A 16,776-nucleotide genomic window follows, 5' to 3' on the forward strand; every position below is an offset into this window, starting at 1 on the left:
CCACTACAGCTGACCCGCAATTTTGGGCAGACTGTCAGATTGGAAAAAAAAATCTCAAAACGCACAGGACCGACTGACATACCTCTTTGTTTTACTTTTTGTACAAGGATGTTTTTGTTGTCCTGCACCTTTACAGGACAGTCAGCATGAAGTTGTGTTTTGAATGCTGGAGTAGAAGTTTGGAAGACCAGGGTTCCTATTCCCATTCAGTCATGGAAAACCTCTAAGCAAAGCACACTCTTTCCACCTCAGAGGAAGGTAATGGAAAACCTCACATCAGTAAATATTGCCATGAGAACCCTATGATAGGGTCACTTTAAGTTGGAGCCAACACTGATGCGCATAGTGACAACATTACATCTTCATGCAGCACATAATTGCATATATCTAACTTACCAAGACATAGCTATCTTCAATGTATAAGTTCATGAACAGCAAGCAGATGACAAGGACTCCAAGAAAGGATACGGCAGATCTTTTTCGTAAACACCTCATTTTGTCCAAACGCTTCAGTGTAAATCTCAGTGTGAAGAGAAAGGCATACAGCACTTCCTATGGGACAAAAATTGTTGTGGAATTTGATATGGTTTAGGAGTTACCTTACACTTTTGAAACAGCTAATTTTACAGTTTTAGGTTACCATTTTAAAAGAACTGGACTCCATCTTTCCCACTGGAATCTCTTACAGTGAGTGTTGACATATTTTATCAACTGCTTCATATCAGTATAGAAGTATCTCACACAGATTAAGGATTACATTCTTAGAAAATTTAAACATATATCCAGCTTTTCTAAGCTTGTAATCCTTAATCTGTGTGGTACAGTCTCTCTCTCTCACACACACATGGGGGTGTGGGGGGGGGGGGAGAAAAATAGATATTCCTCCATCCATCTCTGAATTATAGTTGTTTTGAACTAACATATGGCAAAAATGTTTGCTTAACACAATCTACTCCTTTATTATTATTTTTTACATGCTAGGCAATATAATAATTGTATAGAACTGGATGTAATGCATTGGAAGACATTCTGTGAAAACCTCAATAAATTCAATGGAACTTAACTGATGGGTTTTTTTCCCCATAGCTGAATGTATTTTAGGGCCAAACTCAGTGTCATATAGATTTCCATATTACTTTGCTTTGTTTGTTTTTGTTTGCCTTTTTCCCCAGACAGATTTTACTTGCTTGTGGAAGTGCAGACAGGGAAAAGGCAGATTGACTCTTTCCTCTCTGCATAAAACCACTATCATCAAACTGTTTTTCTCTGAATGAATGGGGGAAAAAAGATGTAAAACCCTGAAATGCTCAATTCCTCCCCTCTTCTCCCTGAGATGGGCCATAGAATCACTGATCATCATCCAACCCCTTCTTAGTGATGAATTTAGCACACCAATATATTCATTTTTCTCAAAGATAACTTTCCAGCTTCTATCAGGAGTACAAGTGGGAATGGAGAATATGGAAAGAAAATGGGTCAAGGCCATCCCCAGATGATATGCCTCTTGTTTTTTTTTCCAATCTTGGAGGCTGCTTTTGTTTTAAGAAAAGATCAGTGGAATCTCAGCATCAGTGCATTAAAAGTAATTACAATTGATACTTCAGGCAAAATAGTACTTTTACACCTACCATATATGCTCATATACAAATCAACCTTGTATATAAGTTGAGGGCAGGTTTTGTGGGGCAAAATTATTGCTTTTGATATGAACTGTGGACAAGTCAAGAGTCATTCTGCAGAGAGGGGAAAGCACTAATGTTGCCTCGGGGAGCCAGCCATCCCTGGATGCCAGGCATTAAAAAAAGGAATATTAGAAGCAACATGGCAGAGAGAGTCAGGAGGTTACACCTTTTTAAGGTTCTCCCAGGACAGACTAATCTCTTGCCCTTTGCTAGTCTACTCAGAGAAGGTGATAGTTTCTTTTTTTAAAAGTTACATTGCTCAATGGATATGTCAACTCAGTTTTTTTAGGTTTATTTTTTTACTAAAATTTCTAGACTTATACATGAGTATATAGCATAAAGAAATTGCCCAATGAAATGTTGGTAATTCCCTATAGATAATGCTTCCCTGTGTCATTTGATGGGTGAATGTTCAGTAGTTAATAGTTATCCCTTTTGTATTTTTTATTTTTTTATTTACTATATTCATATCTCTCCCCCTCTCACCCCCAAGGGGACTCAGAGTGGCTTACAGTGTGACAATATTAAATGCCGCAGATACAAACAAAATAAATTAAAATATGATACATCATATACAAAACAAATAAAAACATATAAATACGGTAAAACTATTAAAATCCATGATACCCAGTCCAAAAAAGTAGTCAATTTTATGGTGGTATTACAGTCTTGCAGGTTAGGTTTCGGGAAGATGACAGAGCTTTCTCTGTAGCAGCCCCTGGCAGTGCAACTGTCTCTCTTGGGAAGTCAGGTTGGCTCCATACCATTTGAGTTTTGCTAAGCAACAAAAATTGTTCTCTTTCATATGATGTCTCATCTTTGAAATTAATCTACCTGTCATGACCATCTGGTTTTAAATTATGTTTAAGGACAGTTTGTAATCTGCTTTATTCAGCATTTTTTTTAAAAAAAATGTTTTTTACTCCTTGTATTTTTACCTCTAGTTCCTTAGTGGGCTGAGAAGCAATACATAAATGTGTCATTTAATAAATTAACATAAAACTTTGTATTGAAAAAATCTTATGCCGCTGAAAAAAAAAACCTACTGAATAAGATATCTGTAACATAGAATATAATGAATTAGATCCAGTGTGCACTTCATCTTGCCAAAAGACATGTATCCTAGTACAGTAGAGTCTCACTTATCCAAGCTTGGATAAGCGAATATCTTGGATAATAAGGAGGGATTAAGGAAAAGCCTATTGAACATCAAATTACATTATGATTTTACAAATTAAGCACCAAACCTTCATGTTATACAACCAATTTGACAGAAAAAGTAGTTCAATATGCAGTAATGTTGTGTTGTAATTACTGTATTTACAAATTTAGCACCAAAATATCATGATATATTGAAAACATTGACTACAAAAATGGCTTGGATTATCCAGAGGCTTGGATAAGTGAGGCTTGGATTAGTGAGAAAGATAAACATCCACCATCCATTTTTCAATGGTCAGAAGGCCTCACTGCTCTAGCTATTCATAAGGAAGTATTTTATAGCATTCAATTTGTTAAAGTTTTCCTTAACATTAAAGAAATGCATTTTGGAAATATGGTCACCATACATTAATGCAATCCTTGGTTCATACCCTGTGCATTCCTCCTTTTCTCTCCCCCCCCCCTTTTTCTTTCTATAACTTTCCTATATTTTTATTATACCATGATTTAAAGAATCTGGTTGTTTTAAAAAGGGATTTTTTTAAAAAAAATATATATCAACAATAAGGCTTTGAATGTGGAGATGTACAACAGTTGTACAGCATTTGCCTCTTATGAATGTGAAGATTTTGTACAACAAATGTGCAGCATCTGCCTCTTCAATGAAATAGTAGTTTTGTCTTGGAGTGGAAATATAGATGAATATAGTAGCACACATGCTTTCCAAATCTTATTATTTTAAGAAAAAAACAGTACTGGGCCTAAGTCAGTGCTGGCTATAATATGCATCATTTATACCCCAATTTCTACTTTCCTTTATATCCTATTCACTGTGCTGCCTGAAGCAAGTCACTTTGCTATTCTGACTACCTAGGTGAGCCCTGCAGCAAATTAGAAATGCCTTTTTCGATTAGAAATCTGAAGCTGTGTTGGGTTGTCAATGATTCTAGCTTAATATCCCCCAACAAGCCACTGTGAAGAACTACATGCAGCAACCTTTACTGCATTGTGACATAAAATTTACTATGCTAAACCAAAAAGTTACTGGGATAAAATAAAAATGAAGTACAAATATGCCGAAATGGGAGAAATAAGTTTTTACAGAAGCCTGACTGAATATGATTCCTTCAGCTGTACTGGAAGGAAGATCTGGGCATTAGATTTATATTGAATGCCATTGCCCAGCGAGGGATAGGGAAAAGTTTTGCTTTTTATTAATATTTATGGAATGTTTTACAATGTCCTACGGGCAGAATATCTTAACCATACCAAGATATGGGAAAAGAGATACTCATGAGATATTAATTTTGTTATTCTATAGGCAGGACAGCATGTACCTATTAAAGTTTTAGCTTTTTAGCTGTTGCAATTCATGCCAGAAGAAAATTTAAAATATGAATGCTATTTCCTGCCAAAGCACTTCTGAATTTCAAAAGACAGGTTTGTATAACCTGCAGCATTTTCATGTAGGTGTTGGCAGATTATATGGGAAATCAGTTGTCTATAATGTCATGCTTTGAAATATAAAATGTATTTCAAAGTATTATATCTGAGAAGGGAATTATCAGAAGGAGTGGAAAAGTTCAGGACTTGTTTTAAACAAGAACAAGATAGCATGCCTACAATATATCTAGACTTTATTAAAATGGTAATGTCATTGGCAAAGTATGACAAGATGCTACTTTATGCCTGCAAATGTATATGCACATTTAAAGTCACAAGAGGGCAGCATTGACACATAGCATACCTCTCTTAGCTCTAGTCTATAGCTTTCCTTTTTCCTAAAGCAGCAAGTAATTTTTTTGTCCTTAGCAAACTTAGGACCAAAACTGACCCAACTTCTTATTTCCATTGAAGAAATTATATGGAAAAGTTTGTATCAGAACTCAAAAACTCTCACAGGCAGAACTGAGAGAGAGATCACTTAACTAATATTTATGTTCAATCTTCTGCTTCATTTTGAAAATTGTAATTATATTCACAACTAGCGATAAGACATAGAAGACTGCAAAGGCAAAAAATACTCCAAGAATTTCATCCAAAAAGTGACATATATACAGATATATACTGCAATTACATGTGTCATTCCATTAGTCATCATATCCTGGAGATTTTCACCCTATGCAATGGAGTGACATGTATCTACCGTAACTGTCATGGTTTCATTTGTTAACCATCCTTTGGTTAACAACATAGGGAGAGTTATTTAGAATTCTTCACCAGGGCTTGAATGATGCAAACCCCAGTATCCTATAGGATGCAGCCATTGCATTTAACCTGGAATCATAGCACTATAACTGGGTACTATAAAAGACCCCCCCCCCCTGCCCTGGGGTTTTCATACTGGTGGAATCATTTTCAAAAACCTGCTAACTCTAAAGCTGCACTAGAAGTCCTGGCAACAGCTATTCCTTTCTGTAGCCAATGTCCTCTAAACAAAGAAATCATCAATGCCAAATAATATTCGTTCTAATTTCTGGGTTACCAAGACAGTTATACTGTATATACAGAAAAGCAGTAGAACAAGGAGGAAGGGCTATGCTAGATTAAAATACTAGTATTTCTATTCCAGCATTTTCTTATTACAGCTATTAACCAGGTGTCATTGAGAAATCTGAAAGCAGGATATCAGCAGTTAAAAACAGCACACTCCCACTCATGTTCTCCAGAAAGTAGTGTCATATAGTCACCAAATAGCAAGATAATATGATATATATTCATTGATAGCCTTATCCTCCCTGGATGTATCTCACTACTTTCCCTTTTCACATGGGCCATTTTATTAAATCTATTTAGATTTTAACCCTTGAGATATGCAAAGGGGGCAGACCTAATGGAAGCAGCTGAAGCAGGAGGTCTCTCCCAGACCTCCTCTCCATCTTCCTCTGGGTGATACATCTCAATCCCAAGGAGAACCCAGAATATAGATTGCTTCCCAGCCAACCAGCTACTGGAAGACCAACCTGAAGCTCCTGCTTCAAATCACATGACTTTAGATGAGGAATAACTCTCTTATTAGCCCCAAGAATAGTCTCCTTTAACACCCATATGTCACATGTAGGGGAAAGTCCAGAGATGGTTTCTAAGGACATGTACCAAATAGTACAAAATTCTGAAGGGACAACATCATTAACTGAGTCCCCTCTACAGTATGACAAATAGTGAATAAGCCTAAATGCACTGGGACCATTTTTAGAGACAACACCTATCAAAAAGACTTTTAAATTAGGAACAGGAGGTGAAGGGTATGTACCAACCACCCTACTTTCTATGACCTTCTCATGTATTTTATCTCTACAACATATTTTAGGCCAACAACGTAATTCAAATCATAAAATCATAAAAGAATGACTTTACCCTCCAAATAATGGGCTGTGGCCTGATCTGGACATAAAAGCACCCATGCTAGACGTTTATCTAAATTAATTGAATTGGGGCCTTTTTTGTTCTGATGGTGCGGTTCCTTCACCTTGCTAATCCCTATTCCTGACTGTTGCTCCATTTCTTTTTGGACAGTTCCAAAATGAGTAAGGTTCTCTACATTTGGAACACTTACGTCTGAACTTGCAGGGTTTGTTTGCAGAAGCACCATGAAATGCAAACTCCAAGCACAGCAACCTCTTCTTTGAAATCCTGTGAATGCACAACCATGCTGTTAAACAAGGTTGTCACTAACTGACTTTTTGAATTTCCAGAATATGGGCTTAGCAGGAATCATGACCTGTATCAACTGCTGAGAATGGATGTTTCCATCGCACGGCAGGGTACTTGGTGGCCTCCACTTTGAAAGCTCTTTAATACTGTAGCCACACCAGCCCTGAAAAATCAGCATGTGTAGTAAATAATATCCATGTACTGAATCATAGAATATGCCCTATGTTGCTAAGTCCTGGTTATGATTGCAGCATAGATAGAAACCAGATGACCTGGTTCCGATCTATCTTAGTTTTTTTCAACTTTTCTTTTATCTTATTTAGTTTTTACTTCTCCTTTTTCTCCAGTTCCCTATTTAACAAGAAAATACCAATATACTGTCCCTTAAGGATCTTTTCCATTGTAAATGAGTCCAAAAGCTCATCTGACATGACCATCTCCTGTGCAATGTTACCATAACTGCTTGTGACCCTAATGTTGCCAATTCACCATTACCTACTTGGCTTAACTGCAGACAATACTATGCAGCCCAGAATGAGGGCAGTGATTGCCACCCTTGAGGATGTGAAGACCCAAACCCTGCATTAGTGCATGACATAGAGGGTGTAGTAGCCTGCACAGAGACTTGGCATACTCCAAGGTCCTCATTGCCAGTTAATCCCTCTCACCCCAATAGTACTATCACTTGTCTCACCTGAAACAGGTACAAATATGCCAATGTCCTCAATTTGGGAGAGGTCAGTCACTGGTACAGGGGATACCTCCAGATCCTCTTCCTGTTCAGCTACACTCGATGCCTCTTCTTTTTTCTTGTCCTGCTCAAGAGCATTGAGACAGGGAGCAATTTCATCAACCATACTAGATGTAATAATAATCTTTTCTGAACCCTTAGTGGCCATTTGTGAAATTTGAACTATCACGTTTTCTCTGGGGTTTAAAGTCTGAACAGAACAACACTGATCATGTGGACCCCATCATCTATCAGATGAGGAAGATACTGCATGTGGGAGTCTGTTAGAGGGGGAACCTTCTTGCATAGCCCTTTCCCTTAGCACTATCAGTCCCTTTACTTAGTGCCATGGTATTGGACTTGTTCCCATAACAGTGGCCAAGGAGAATTGCAAGCCATTTGGCAGGTTAACCACCTAGGATAAACCAAGTCATGAAAAACAGGGAATCCCCACAAGCAATAGTAAGTAAAATATGAATAAGGCCCGAAAACATGGAGGGCCACACAATCCACCATAAACTAACCTAAAAAAAGGTCACACAGGAAGCCTAAAAACTCCAAGACATTAAGTGAGACCATATGGGAATTAGAAATCTAGTGTTCAGGAAACATAAGCAGCCAAACAAGGTTAGAGGCCTAGTAGTGGAATGGGTCTATGACACTGGAAGTTAACCAGATCAATGGAGGCCAAAATAAGAAGCGTGCAGAAAGAGGGCCTACAAATTCTAGGGGACCTAGGACCATGAAGGGATTAGGGAGCTACTTACTAAGCTGTGATAGTGGCCACATGGAATTAGAGGCTCAACAATGGAGACTGGATCTGAAAATGGGGGCCTAACAAGATCAAGAATCAAGGCCAAAACAACCCATGAGTAATAAAGGCAAAAAAGCCTCTAAGTTGCCCTGGGCTTACTGCATATAATTATGGACAAATAGACCTAGTAGTGTTGGAAGCCACCAGAGGGCTGCAGGTGCAAAATAACCCAAGACTGCCAGTAAATGAAATGATTCCCCCAGCACAAAGAAACTCCCTAGGCATGATACCAACAATAAGGTTCTAAGAAATTAAACTGTAAATAAATCAGTAATTGTGTGCATCTTTGTAATTTCCCCCTCTTATCTTTTTCTAAGTGGCAGACATTGTGACCTTCCCTGTTTACCAGCTGTTATGATTTCTAGTAGTTGCAGGCCAGAACATCTGGGGACCCACAGTTTGAGAACCACTGCTCTAGCTCCTTTATCATTTGGCAGCTGTTTTTAATGCTACACTCTCCAATCACATTCTACTGATTGAAGCTATACTTTATCTGCCATAGCTACATTTTATGGGACCCTGTTACTTCAAGAGGAATATTTAGAATAAATACCAGATGCTCTTTGGCTTTGGAAGCTAAGCAGGGTTAGTGCTTTGATGGGAGAACACCAATAAATTGTTAATGTGGTATTTGTGTATTGGTAGTGTTTAAATGAAATTTGTGTCTTTCCTGTATTGCATACTGATTGCATCATCCAGAGTGTACTATAGTCTGGAAAGAGTTAATTACTAAGAAGCTGTGGTGGCTTTGATGTGTGGCTGGAGCTGGGGAGTATCCAGACACAAGTGTGTGCATTGCTGATTGCGTTCAGTTCTGAGTTGAGTCGAGTTTGGTCTGCCTAGAGTGAGAGTCAAGTCCTGTGTTTGTCTATTGTCTGCAAGTCTGTTTGTCTTGATTATTACTGCTTATAGTAAAACTTGTATATAGTTTTACTAAAGTCTCTGGGTGTCACTTCGTTCTGTGTTCCACTGATTCCATCCAACTACTGATGCGCTGCAAATTACTCTGACATAAATATCAGATGCTGTAGGCTATATTTCAGAGGAAAGAATTGGCAAAATCACCTCTGAATATTTCTTGACTAAGAAAACATTGCAAAATCCATGGGGATGTTATAAGTTGACAGACATCTTGAAAGCAGTTTCTTCATCACATCAATACATTTAGAATTCTCAGGCAGAGAAGTCTACAGTCTCACCAAAACCACACACCCCAGAATTCCACAGGTACGTAAGCAGAATGTTCTGCAACTGTGTAGTATGAAAGGCCACCAGAACTATACATTGTTTCTCCAATGTGATTTATACAAGGGCATCATGGTGTTAAGTCATTTTATTGCTTCCTTCCTACTCCTTTCCTAATTATCCCGAGAATGTAGATTCCAACTAGCATACGCTGGGCCTCCCTCCTACACCAACTTATCTGTTCATAGCATATTCCCATGCAAACATAACTATCACCTAAAAATCTGCCCCCAAATGTTTTTGGTTTACAGAAAGAGAATCAAAAGATCTATAATGGGCAGGCCTAGACAGATGGAAAATCTGCCACTTTGGTTTAAAAGTGTGAAGTATGTGTGAGTGTGTACATGTTTCAAATGTGAAACTGAGAAAAAGTGTGTAATTTTAAAACAGGTAACAGGTAGAAGGAAAAATGGGAAAGAAACAAGGTACATGAATTGTTTATACTGCACTTAAATGAGAGTGCTTATCAGGCAGTCTTGATGAAAGCAGAAGACTGGGTTTATAGATATACTATTTTGAGCGATAAAAATGTAATGAGGTAGAAGGAATGGCTCTTGCACTATAAGTGCCACTGCCTTGGGATTTATACCTGGTTCATGGACCAGTGAAGTGTCCTGTTTTTAGTGAATTAAGACTTATTCATAAATGAATTGTTGCTGTGTGGTAGAGCTATTGTTTTATGTGCAGAAACTGTTGTGAATATAGAGTATAGTCAAAAAGCAAAACATGGCTTATGTTTGTTTCACTTCCCACCCACTCCCACTTTGACTCCATCTACACTGACCAGTTAACACACTGAAGGAAGTTGTTCAACTGTGCAGATGATTACATAGGAAATCCTGAAAACAATTTGTGACCCAGATGATGATTTCACAAACCACAGGGCACTAAAGCATTAAGGTCTTTTCTCTGTGCGCTTTTGTTGGAGTTTGTTGTTTGGCTGCAGTAGTTTGTAGCTACCTATTTAGTTGTAATTTCAAATTGCATTAAATGGTCAATGTAGATGAGGCTTTAATGATACAGATTTCTGCAGCTGAAATATATGCTTTTAGAAAGCTAACTGAGGCACACGAGGAGGTGTGCCTATCTTAAAATAGCTACCAGTGCTTGCCTAACATTGAATGATTGGCATAGTTTATTGCTGGTCTAAGTCCCAATGAGCCAATGTGGTACAGCAGTTTGAGTTTTTTTCTAGAATTCTGGAACACCAGGTATCAGCTTCTTGCTCAACCATGGAAACCCACAGGGTGACAGCGGGCATGGCACATTCTTTCAGCCTAAGAGGAAGCCAATGGCAAAGTCTTCTGAATCAATCTTTCCAACAAGAGGGTTACTATAAGTCAGAGCTGATTTGATGGCACATAACAAGAAGAAAGACCCACCATGCAGCCTTGTGTTCCACTCAAGTGATGCAAGAAACTGCTAGCCCCAGTACCCGCATTCAGCAGTCTTAATATGCTTGTTTTTCAGTCTGCTAAATACAAAAGACAAATTAAGCACAATTCAGATCAGTTGCACAAAATATGCATTAACAATGTTTCCTTCTGTTCTTGGTTTTGTAGTCTCATTTTTCTTCAAGAAAATGTTTTGCTTGTAAAAAGTTAATGATGGAAAACATGAACAATAATGTGCATTGTTTGCCACTTGCATAGAAATTGAAACACGTATCATGCCTTTTTACAGCTTTTGTTCAGTTTGGCCAAAGACAGCCAGAGATAGAAGCTGATATCCTTATCAACCTATCACCTGGATGCAATATGTGGATACAATTCCAATGAAGGCACAGCATCTGTCTGGTTCCCTGCTTCTTCTAATCTTTTATCCTGACAACCACCTTTTGCTACATTTTTATATCCATTAGAAAAGCGCTGTCTATATTGCCCCATATGATATCAAAATATGGAGGTTAGAAGTATAAATGGTACCCTGAGGCAAAACTGTCAAGCTCTATTGGCTTGTATATCATACTTTGAACATGTTGGAATTTACAGGTGGGCCTCCTGGGTTGCTTCTTGGAAACATTTGCTTTGTGGACATAATTAGACTCAGAAATAATTGTATCTTTTGGCCAGAACTCTTTCAAAGAATCTCTCTAGATTTCTATATGAACAGAAAAATGTTGAAATTCTTGAAAATGTATTCATTTCATGTTATTGTTTTTAAATCCATCATTTGCCTTTTGCAGTGAAGGTGGACTAAACTTTCTTCTTCATTTTTGAAGTTTAAAGATTATCTGGCCAGAATCCTGTTGGGAATTTGTATCTTCACAGGTGGATTTGTGGAGGGCAGATGTTGCATTACTATATAGAAAAGCCAGCACATTGGTTTCCAATGCACAATGGGACAGGTACACAATGGGGTCATTACATGGGACCAATGTTCATTGACTTTGATGTCCATCACATCAGTTCTGTTATGTATTACATTGGCTCTGATGTGCATTGGGAACCAATGCACACTGGGCACTTTTGTTGGTGTCCCCTAACACAATTCAGTAAAAGGGGGTTCTTGACATCTTTGCTACATAGTCAGGTATATGTAAAATTATGTAACACAACAGGTTATATAGGGTTTTGAAAGTGTTTTTATACTGTAGAAATGTTTTCAAGAATAAAAAATACACTGTCATTTTAACAAATTCGCTCACATCATTTTGCTGTGAGCTGTAGTCTGTTGTCTTTTCTTTTTCTTCTATTTACTGCAGTTTTCTAATTTCTGGATCAGTCATATAATCAATCAGGGACCACAAAACAAAAAAAGATGATGTCACAGATTATTTATATGATGATAGCCATACTCATTACAAAATGAAATTGGATACTATACTCAGCCCTCTCTCCTCTTCCACATTCTTGCCACTCTTTTCCTAGAGATTGACTTTATGAAGAGAAGCCTTCTCCATGCATGGAGATTCAAATGCTAGAAAATTAATCTTTTAGGTTCCTTGGAATCCCACCATGAGTATGCATGAAGAAGCATTTGAATTAGTACATTCTTGTGTCTCTTCCTCTACTTTACTGGCTTTTTTCAGAATTGTCCTGGATTCCCAGTGTATACTCTCATTGGATATTTGTGAAATATCCCTACTGTGGACCGTGGAACAACAAACAGACCCTGTTTGTGCTTCCCAGTCTCTCCTGACTACTAATTTTCTGTGGAGACACACTTTGGTATTTCAAAGATCAGTGTAAGCATCACTTTATTGCACATATGGTGGAATAACAGTAGTGTAAGAATAGCTAATCAAGGGTAATATAGTAGATGGAATGCCATCACAATTCTATACAGCCAATTGTAACTGGGTACATAATGATGTCAAAAAAAACCCTTCAGCTGAAACAGAAATAGAAAAAGAAAAGACAATATAGATGAAAAAACCACTAGTTACCTAGACACAAATTAAAAATAAGCAAAAGGTAAATGCGATTTTTGATGCAGTTGAACAATTTCACAGTAGTTTTCTTAGTGATGCTTAATTACAGCTGAAGAAACGTTTATGGTTGCAATTTTAAGCATAATTATGTTTAAATAATCTTCCTGAACTCAATGAAGGTTAATTTGATGCAAACATACTTAGAGCTGGGCTGCAAAATAATATAGGACATTATTTAAATATCAGAACAATTAAAAACACATCAAAACCTTGATATCATAAAATTGGCACAAATTTGTGTCCACCAACACCAAATGCCATCCTTCCTTTAAAATAAATACACCAAGGGACCATTTAATTACTTTTGAATTTAAGAACAGTCCTGTGCATTTTCTTTTTCCTGAAATAGCTTCAACTTACTGCATGTTCCAGTTGATATGACTGCCTTTCTTCATGCTTGTCCAATTTATATTTCTGCTTTTGCTCTTAAAGGTCTCCACATCATGCCCTCAGGGTTATGTACTATTACCTTCATCAACAAAGAACTTCAGACAGAGGGAAGATCTTTTTGGAAACAACATTCAATGAAATGTCTTCTGTGTGGGGAGAAGTGTTGCTTATCTTACTAGTGGTGCAATGCTAACCATTATCTCAGATAATTATTTCTAATATATTTCTGGCCCTGTTGGGTTTATGTTACAAAATAGAAAGGGAGGAGAGTTACATCTTTCTGGCCATTAAAAATGCTGATAAATTAAACCAAGGTCCAACTGTTTCAAAGGACTAAGGGGCATTTGCATACTACACAATTACACCAATGTGATTGATTCCCATGGAATCCTGAGGTTTGTAGTTTGATGAAGAACTGCACAGTGTGAAAGGATCCCTGGAATACAATCTGAGATTTACTCATACATAGAAATAAAAATATTAAAAACATTGTCTGAACACTGTACTGAATTATTTTTCACGTAATAGAAGTGATTTAACTTCTGCTGTTTGCTTGAACATCTACAGGCATGGGGATCATCCACATAATAGAATGAAAGTCTCTGATGTAGCCTTCAAACTAAAGACAGCCTGTAATCACATTTTTTCTGGGTTGGACATTTCTTAGTTCAAGATTGATAAAGCATAGTCTCCAGGGTACATTGGATTCTTACTTGTATCCCAAGAACAACAGCCATAATCCAACTGTTGGTTCCAACTAGGAGGCCCACTGAATCAATAGAACTTACATAAGCATTGCCTTATCAAGTTTCAATTGTTTCAGTAGATCTACTCTAGTTCTGACTAAGAATTGCGTTCAGGCCAATGACTCAGATAGTGTTTGTAAAATGTTATTATCATCTTCTCTTCATTGACCTTTAATAAATGCCCATTTTCTATGACCTGTGTTGGAAGTTTGGCAGAGTGGCATAAAAATTCTGCTCTTTGCCACAACTCAGCAGAGCGAAGCAAAGTGTTTCTGCCCATTTGTAGCAGTTCCTAAATCAAATTTACATAATGTAATCCATGATTTCACCCTTCTTTAGTTGTACCGAGTATGATAGATCAGTTCTATGACCTTTATACATAATAGGCAACAATTCTTTAGTCATTTTCAAGCTAGTGGAATGAATAGTTGAACCAAGGATGCTCTAGGACAAAGAGTGAATATTAGATGTAAAGCCTGTAACCCTAAAAAAACTGACTAACAAAAAAACTGAATAAATATCCATATGATTCTATTGCACTACTTATAGTTTAGTCCTTTAAGCCTCAAATATCTTTTTTGCATACTACTTATTCAGGGTATAACATACTCAAAACTCAGTATTTATAATGGTATAAGTAAAGCTTGAAAGTGTTCAGTATTAGATACAGAGCAATATTAATGGAAAGTCAGTTGAATAAATTTACATATGTTGATGCAGAACTTGGAAATGGTTTGTAGAAGAAGATATACTAGTGACTGGTGAAGAGTATGATTTGAAGTGACCACCGCTTTTGCAAGCTATTTCCTCAGAAAAAAGAAAATAACTCCAATATTCTGCTCAGTCATGTTCTCAAATTTTATGCTGTAGGCAACAGGAAAGTCTCTTGGGAAGTTCCCTATTCTTTCTTCTTTTAATAAGTATTCAACTGCCTAGGAGAAATGCATTTCCTGGGGACCTTGGTAATTGGGAATGATATTTCAGCATTCAAAACGTCAGGGAGGGAAAAAGGATATCCTGCATCATGATCACCATCATATTCACAATTTCAATTAGAAGACTCTTTCCTCTTATTTTTGTAAAATACCCCAATAATGTATTACACTGTAAAAATATAGAAGTAAAAACAAGAACCATGAAGAAAATATATCTATAAGGTTAAACCACATCTCCCTTCAATTACACAATGAGAGACAATAAATTCATAAGTGCCATTTTTTAAAAAAGAAAAATCAGCTGGCTTTTCCCTGCTAAACAAATGGCATTGTGCTTCGAAATCTACTAGGTAATTGCAAAAGGAAGGGGGATATTCTAGTCTTCATATGAGGTCACCAGTTATGTCATACTGGAAGCACAGTTCAAGTCATGATGCAGATTTTCTTGAATTTAGGGATGGAAAGAATAAAAAAAATATTTGGGAAAAGGTATTTATTGAATATTGAAAAATTCTGCCAAGAATAATCCTGAACTAATGGTACTTTTGCAATTTAGGCCTCATTCTGCACCAAATTTGTACTATTTTTTTGCAGTCAACACCATGTTTCTGCACAATATATTTCTGTGCACAATTGTTTTTCATGCGGAAAGTGCTATTTCCACAGAATATGCTTTCTTTGAAGAAAAATTCCTATGTGAATTGTATGCAGAATAAGTTTGAGATCACAGCATTTTCTGTGAAGAAGAAAAAATATTTATGTGCAGGAGTTGCTATTACCTGTGCAGAAAATTTATTTGCATAAAAGTACCATGTGAATATTTTGCAAAGAGTAAGTCTAGATCTGCAGATAGTTTTTGAAGATGCATTGCTTTCTAGCAACAAAGAAAAAAAATAAAAAAAATTCTAAAATATTTATTGCATAAGAACAAAATTAGGAAAGAAATACATTCCTGCTTTATTTTCAAGGGAAGTGTTGCCATTTTGGTCCGGTGTGAATGGGCTATCTTAAATGAGATATTCCTTCTCCATTTTTGGTTTGGACACCATATGGGCATGCATTATGTTTCTTGTTTTTATTTACTACATTTATATCCTGCCCTTCTCACCCTGAATGGGACTCAGAGCGGCTTACAAATTATATGTACATATAATATATTATATTAATTGGATAGCACAATATTAACATTATATATTACTATATTGTATTATACCACTATATTGTAATATTATTATTAATGTTACATGCAAGATTATATTGTATTACATTATAATATTATTATCAATCTTATATGCATATAAAATATATAATTATATATTGTATATTATATTGTATATTTTATATATATATATATATATATATATATATATATATATATATATATATGCATAGCATGTTACTGGGGGAAAGGGCCCTCAACTAATGGCACAGGAGACAAGATGGAACTGTCTTCCTGGTTCCTCCTCTTTGTTCTGGCTCCACAGCATGTATGATTTTTAGTTCATTTTATTCTATGCATTTTAATTTACCGTGCAACTTTACATCCAGCATGTGAAGTTTTGCTTTTTTATACAGCCAAGGCACACTCAGTCTAGACAGAACAATGTCCCATTGACTTTCCTTGTGTTGCCGATCCTTCCAAGTCTATGAGCTTTTTTGAGTTCAGACTGCTTTACACAGCTTGAAATTTTGTTGTTCTTTAGAAAAAAAAACACTCAACTTTGTCATTTTTAATTGTCTTTGTATACATGTTTTCATCTGACATTTTAATGGATTTACCTTTCATTGATCACAGTGTGCCTGTGTCAGCTTGTATTCTATCTTTATTCCAGGGGTATAAAACATTTAAAGTATCATGCCTAAAAAACCAGTAATTCCAAGATGGATCTTCAAAACACCTTGTTAAAGTTTTTCAAACATTTGCTTCAAAATTGTACTATAACCTTTTAGAATGATAGCAGTCAGATTCTATGCTTGGTTATATGG

At 36.6% G+C, this 16,776-nt stretch overlaps 1 protein-coding gene across 31 annotated transcripts in view; it reads right to left on the reverse strand.

Moving 5' to 3' along the window:
- mgat4c (MGAT4 family member C) overlaps positions 1-16,776 on the reverse strand; it is a 432,147-nt gene that overhangs the window by 28,947 nt on the left and 386,424 nt on the right. For 13 of the 31 annotated variants that reach the window (XM_062982765.1, XM_062982767.1, XM_062982771.1 and 10 more), the window contains 4 exons: positions 10,669-10,760; positions 7,192-7,312; positions 6,400-6,476; positions 397-552 (listed from right to left, as the gene is read on the reverse strand). The exons of 2 other annotated variants lie outside the window; for them this stretch is intronic. In XM_062982765.1, the coding sequence (XP_062838835.1) occupies positions 397-552; positions 6,400-6,476; positions 7,192-7,312; positions 10,669-10,671 (357 nt within the window). In that variant the 5' untranslated portion in view covers positions 10,672-10,760. Of the gene's footprint in view, positions 1-396; positions 553-6,399; positions 6,477-7,191; positions 7,313-10,668; positions 10,761-16,776 lie in introns of those variants that run through there. 16 more of the 31 variants (XM_062982780.1, XM_062982776.1, XM_062982778.1 and 13 more) reach the window with 5 other exon arrangements.

This window comes from Anolis carolinensis, chromosome 5 (assembly GCF_035594765.1).
Source record: "Anolis carolinensis isolate JA03-04 chromosome 5, rAnoCar3.1.pri, whole genome shotgun sequence".
In the NCBI taxonomy this organism is placed as follows: Eukaryota; Metazoa; Chordata; class Lepidosauria; order Squamata; family Dactyloidae; genus Anolis; species Anolis carolinensis.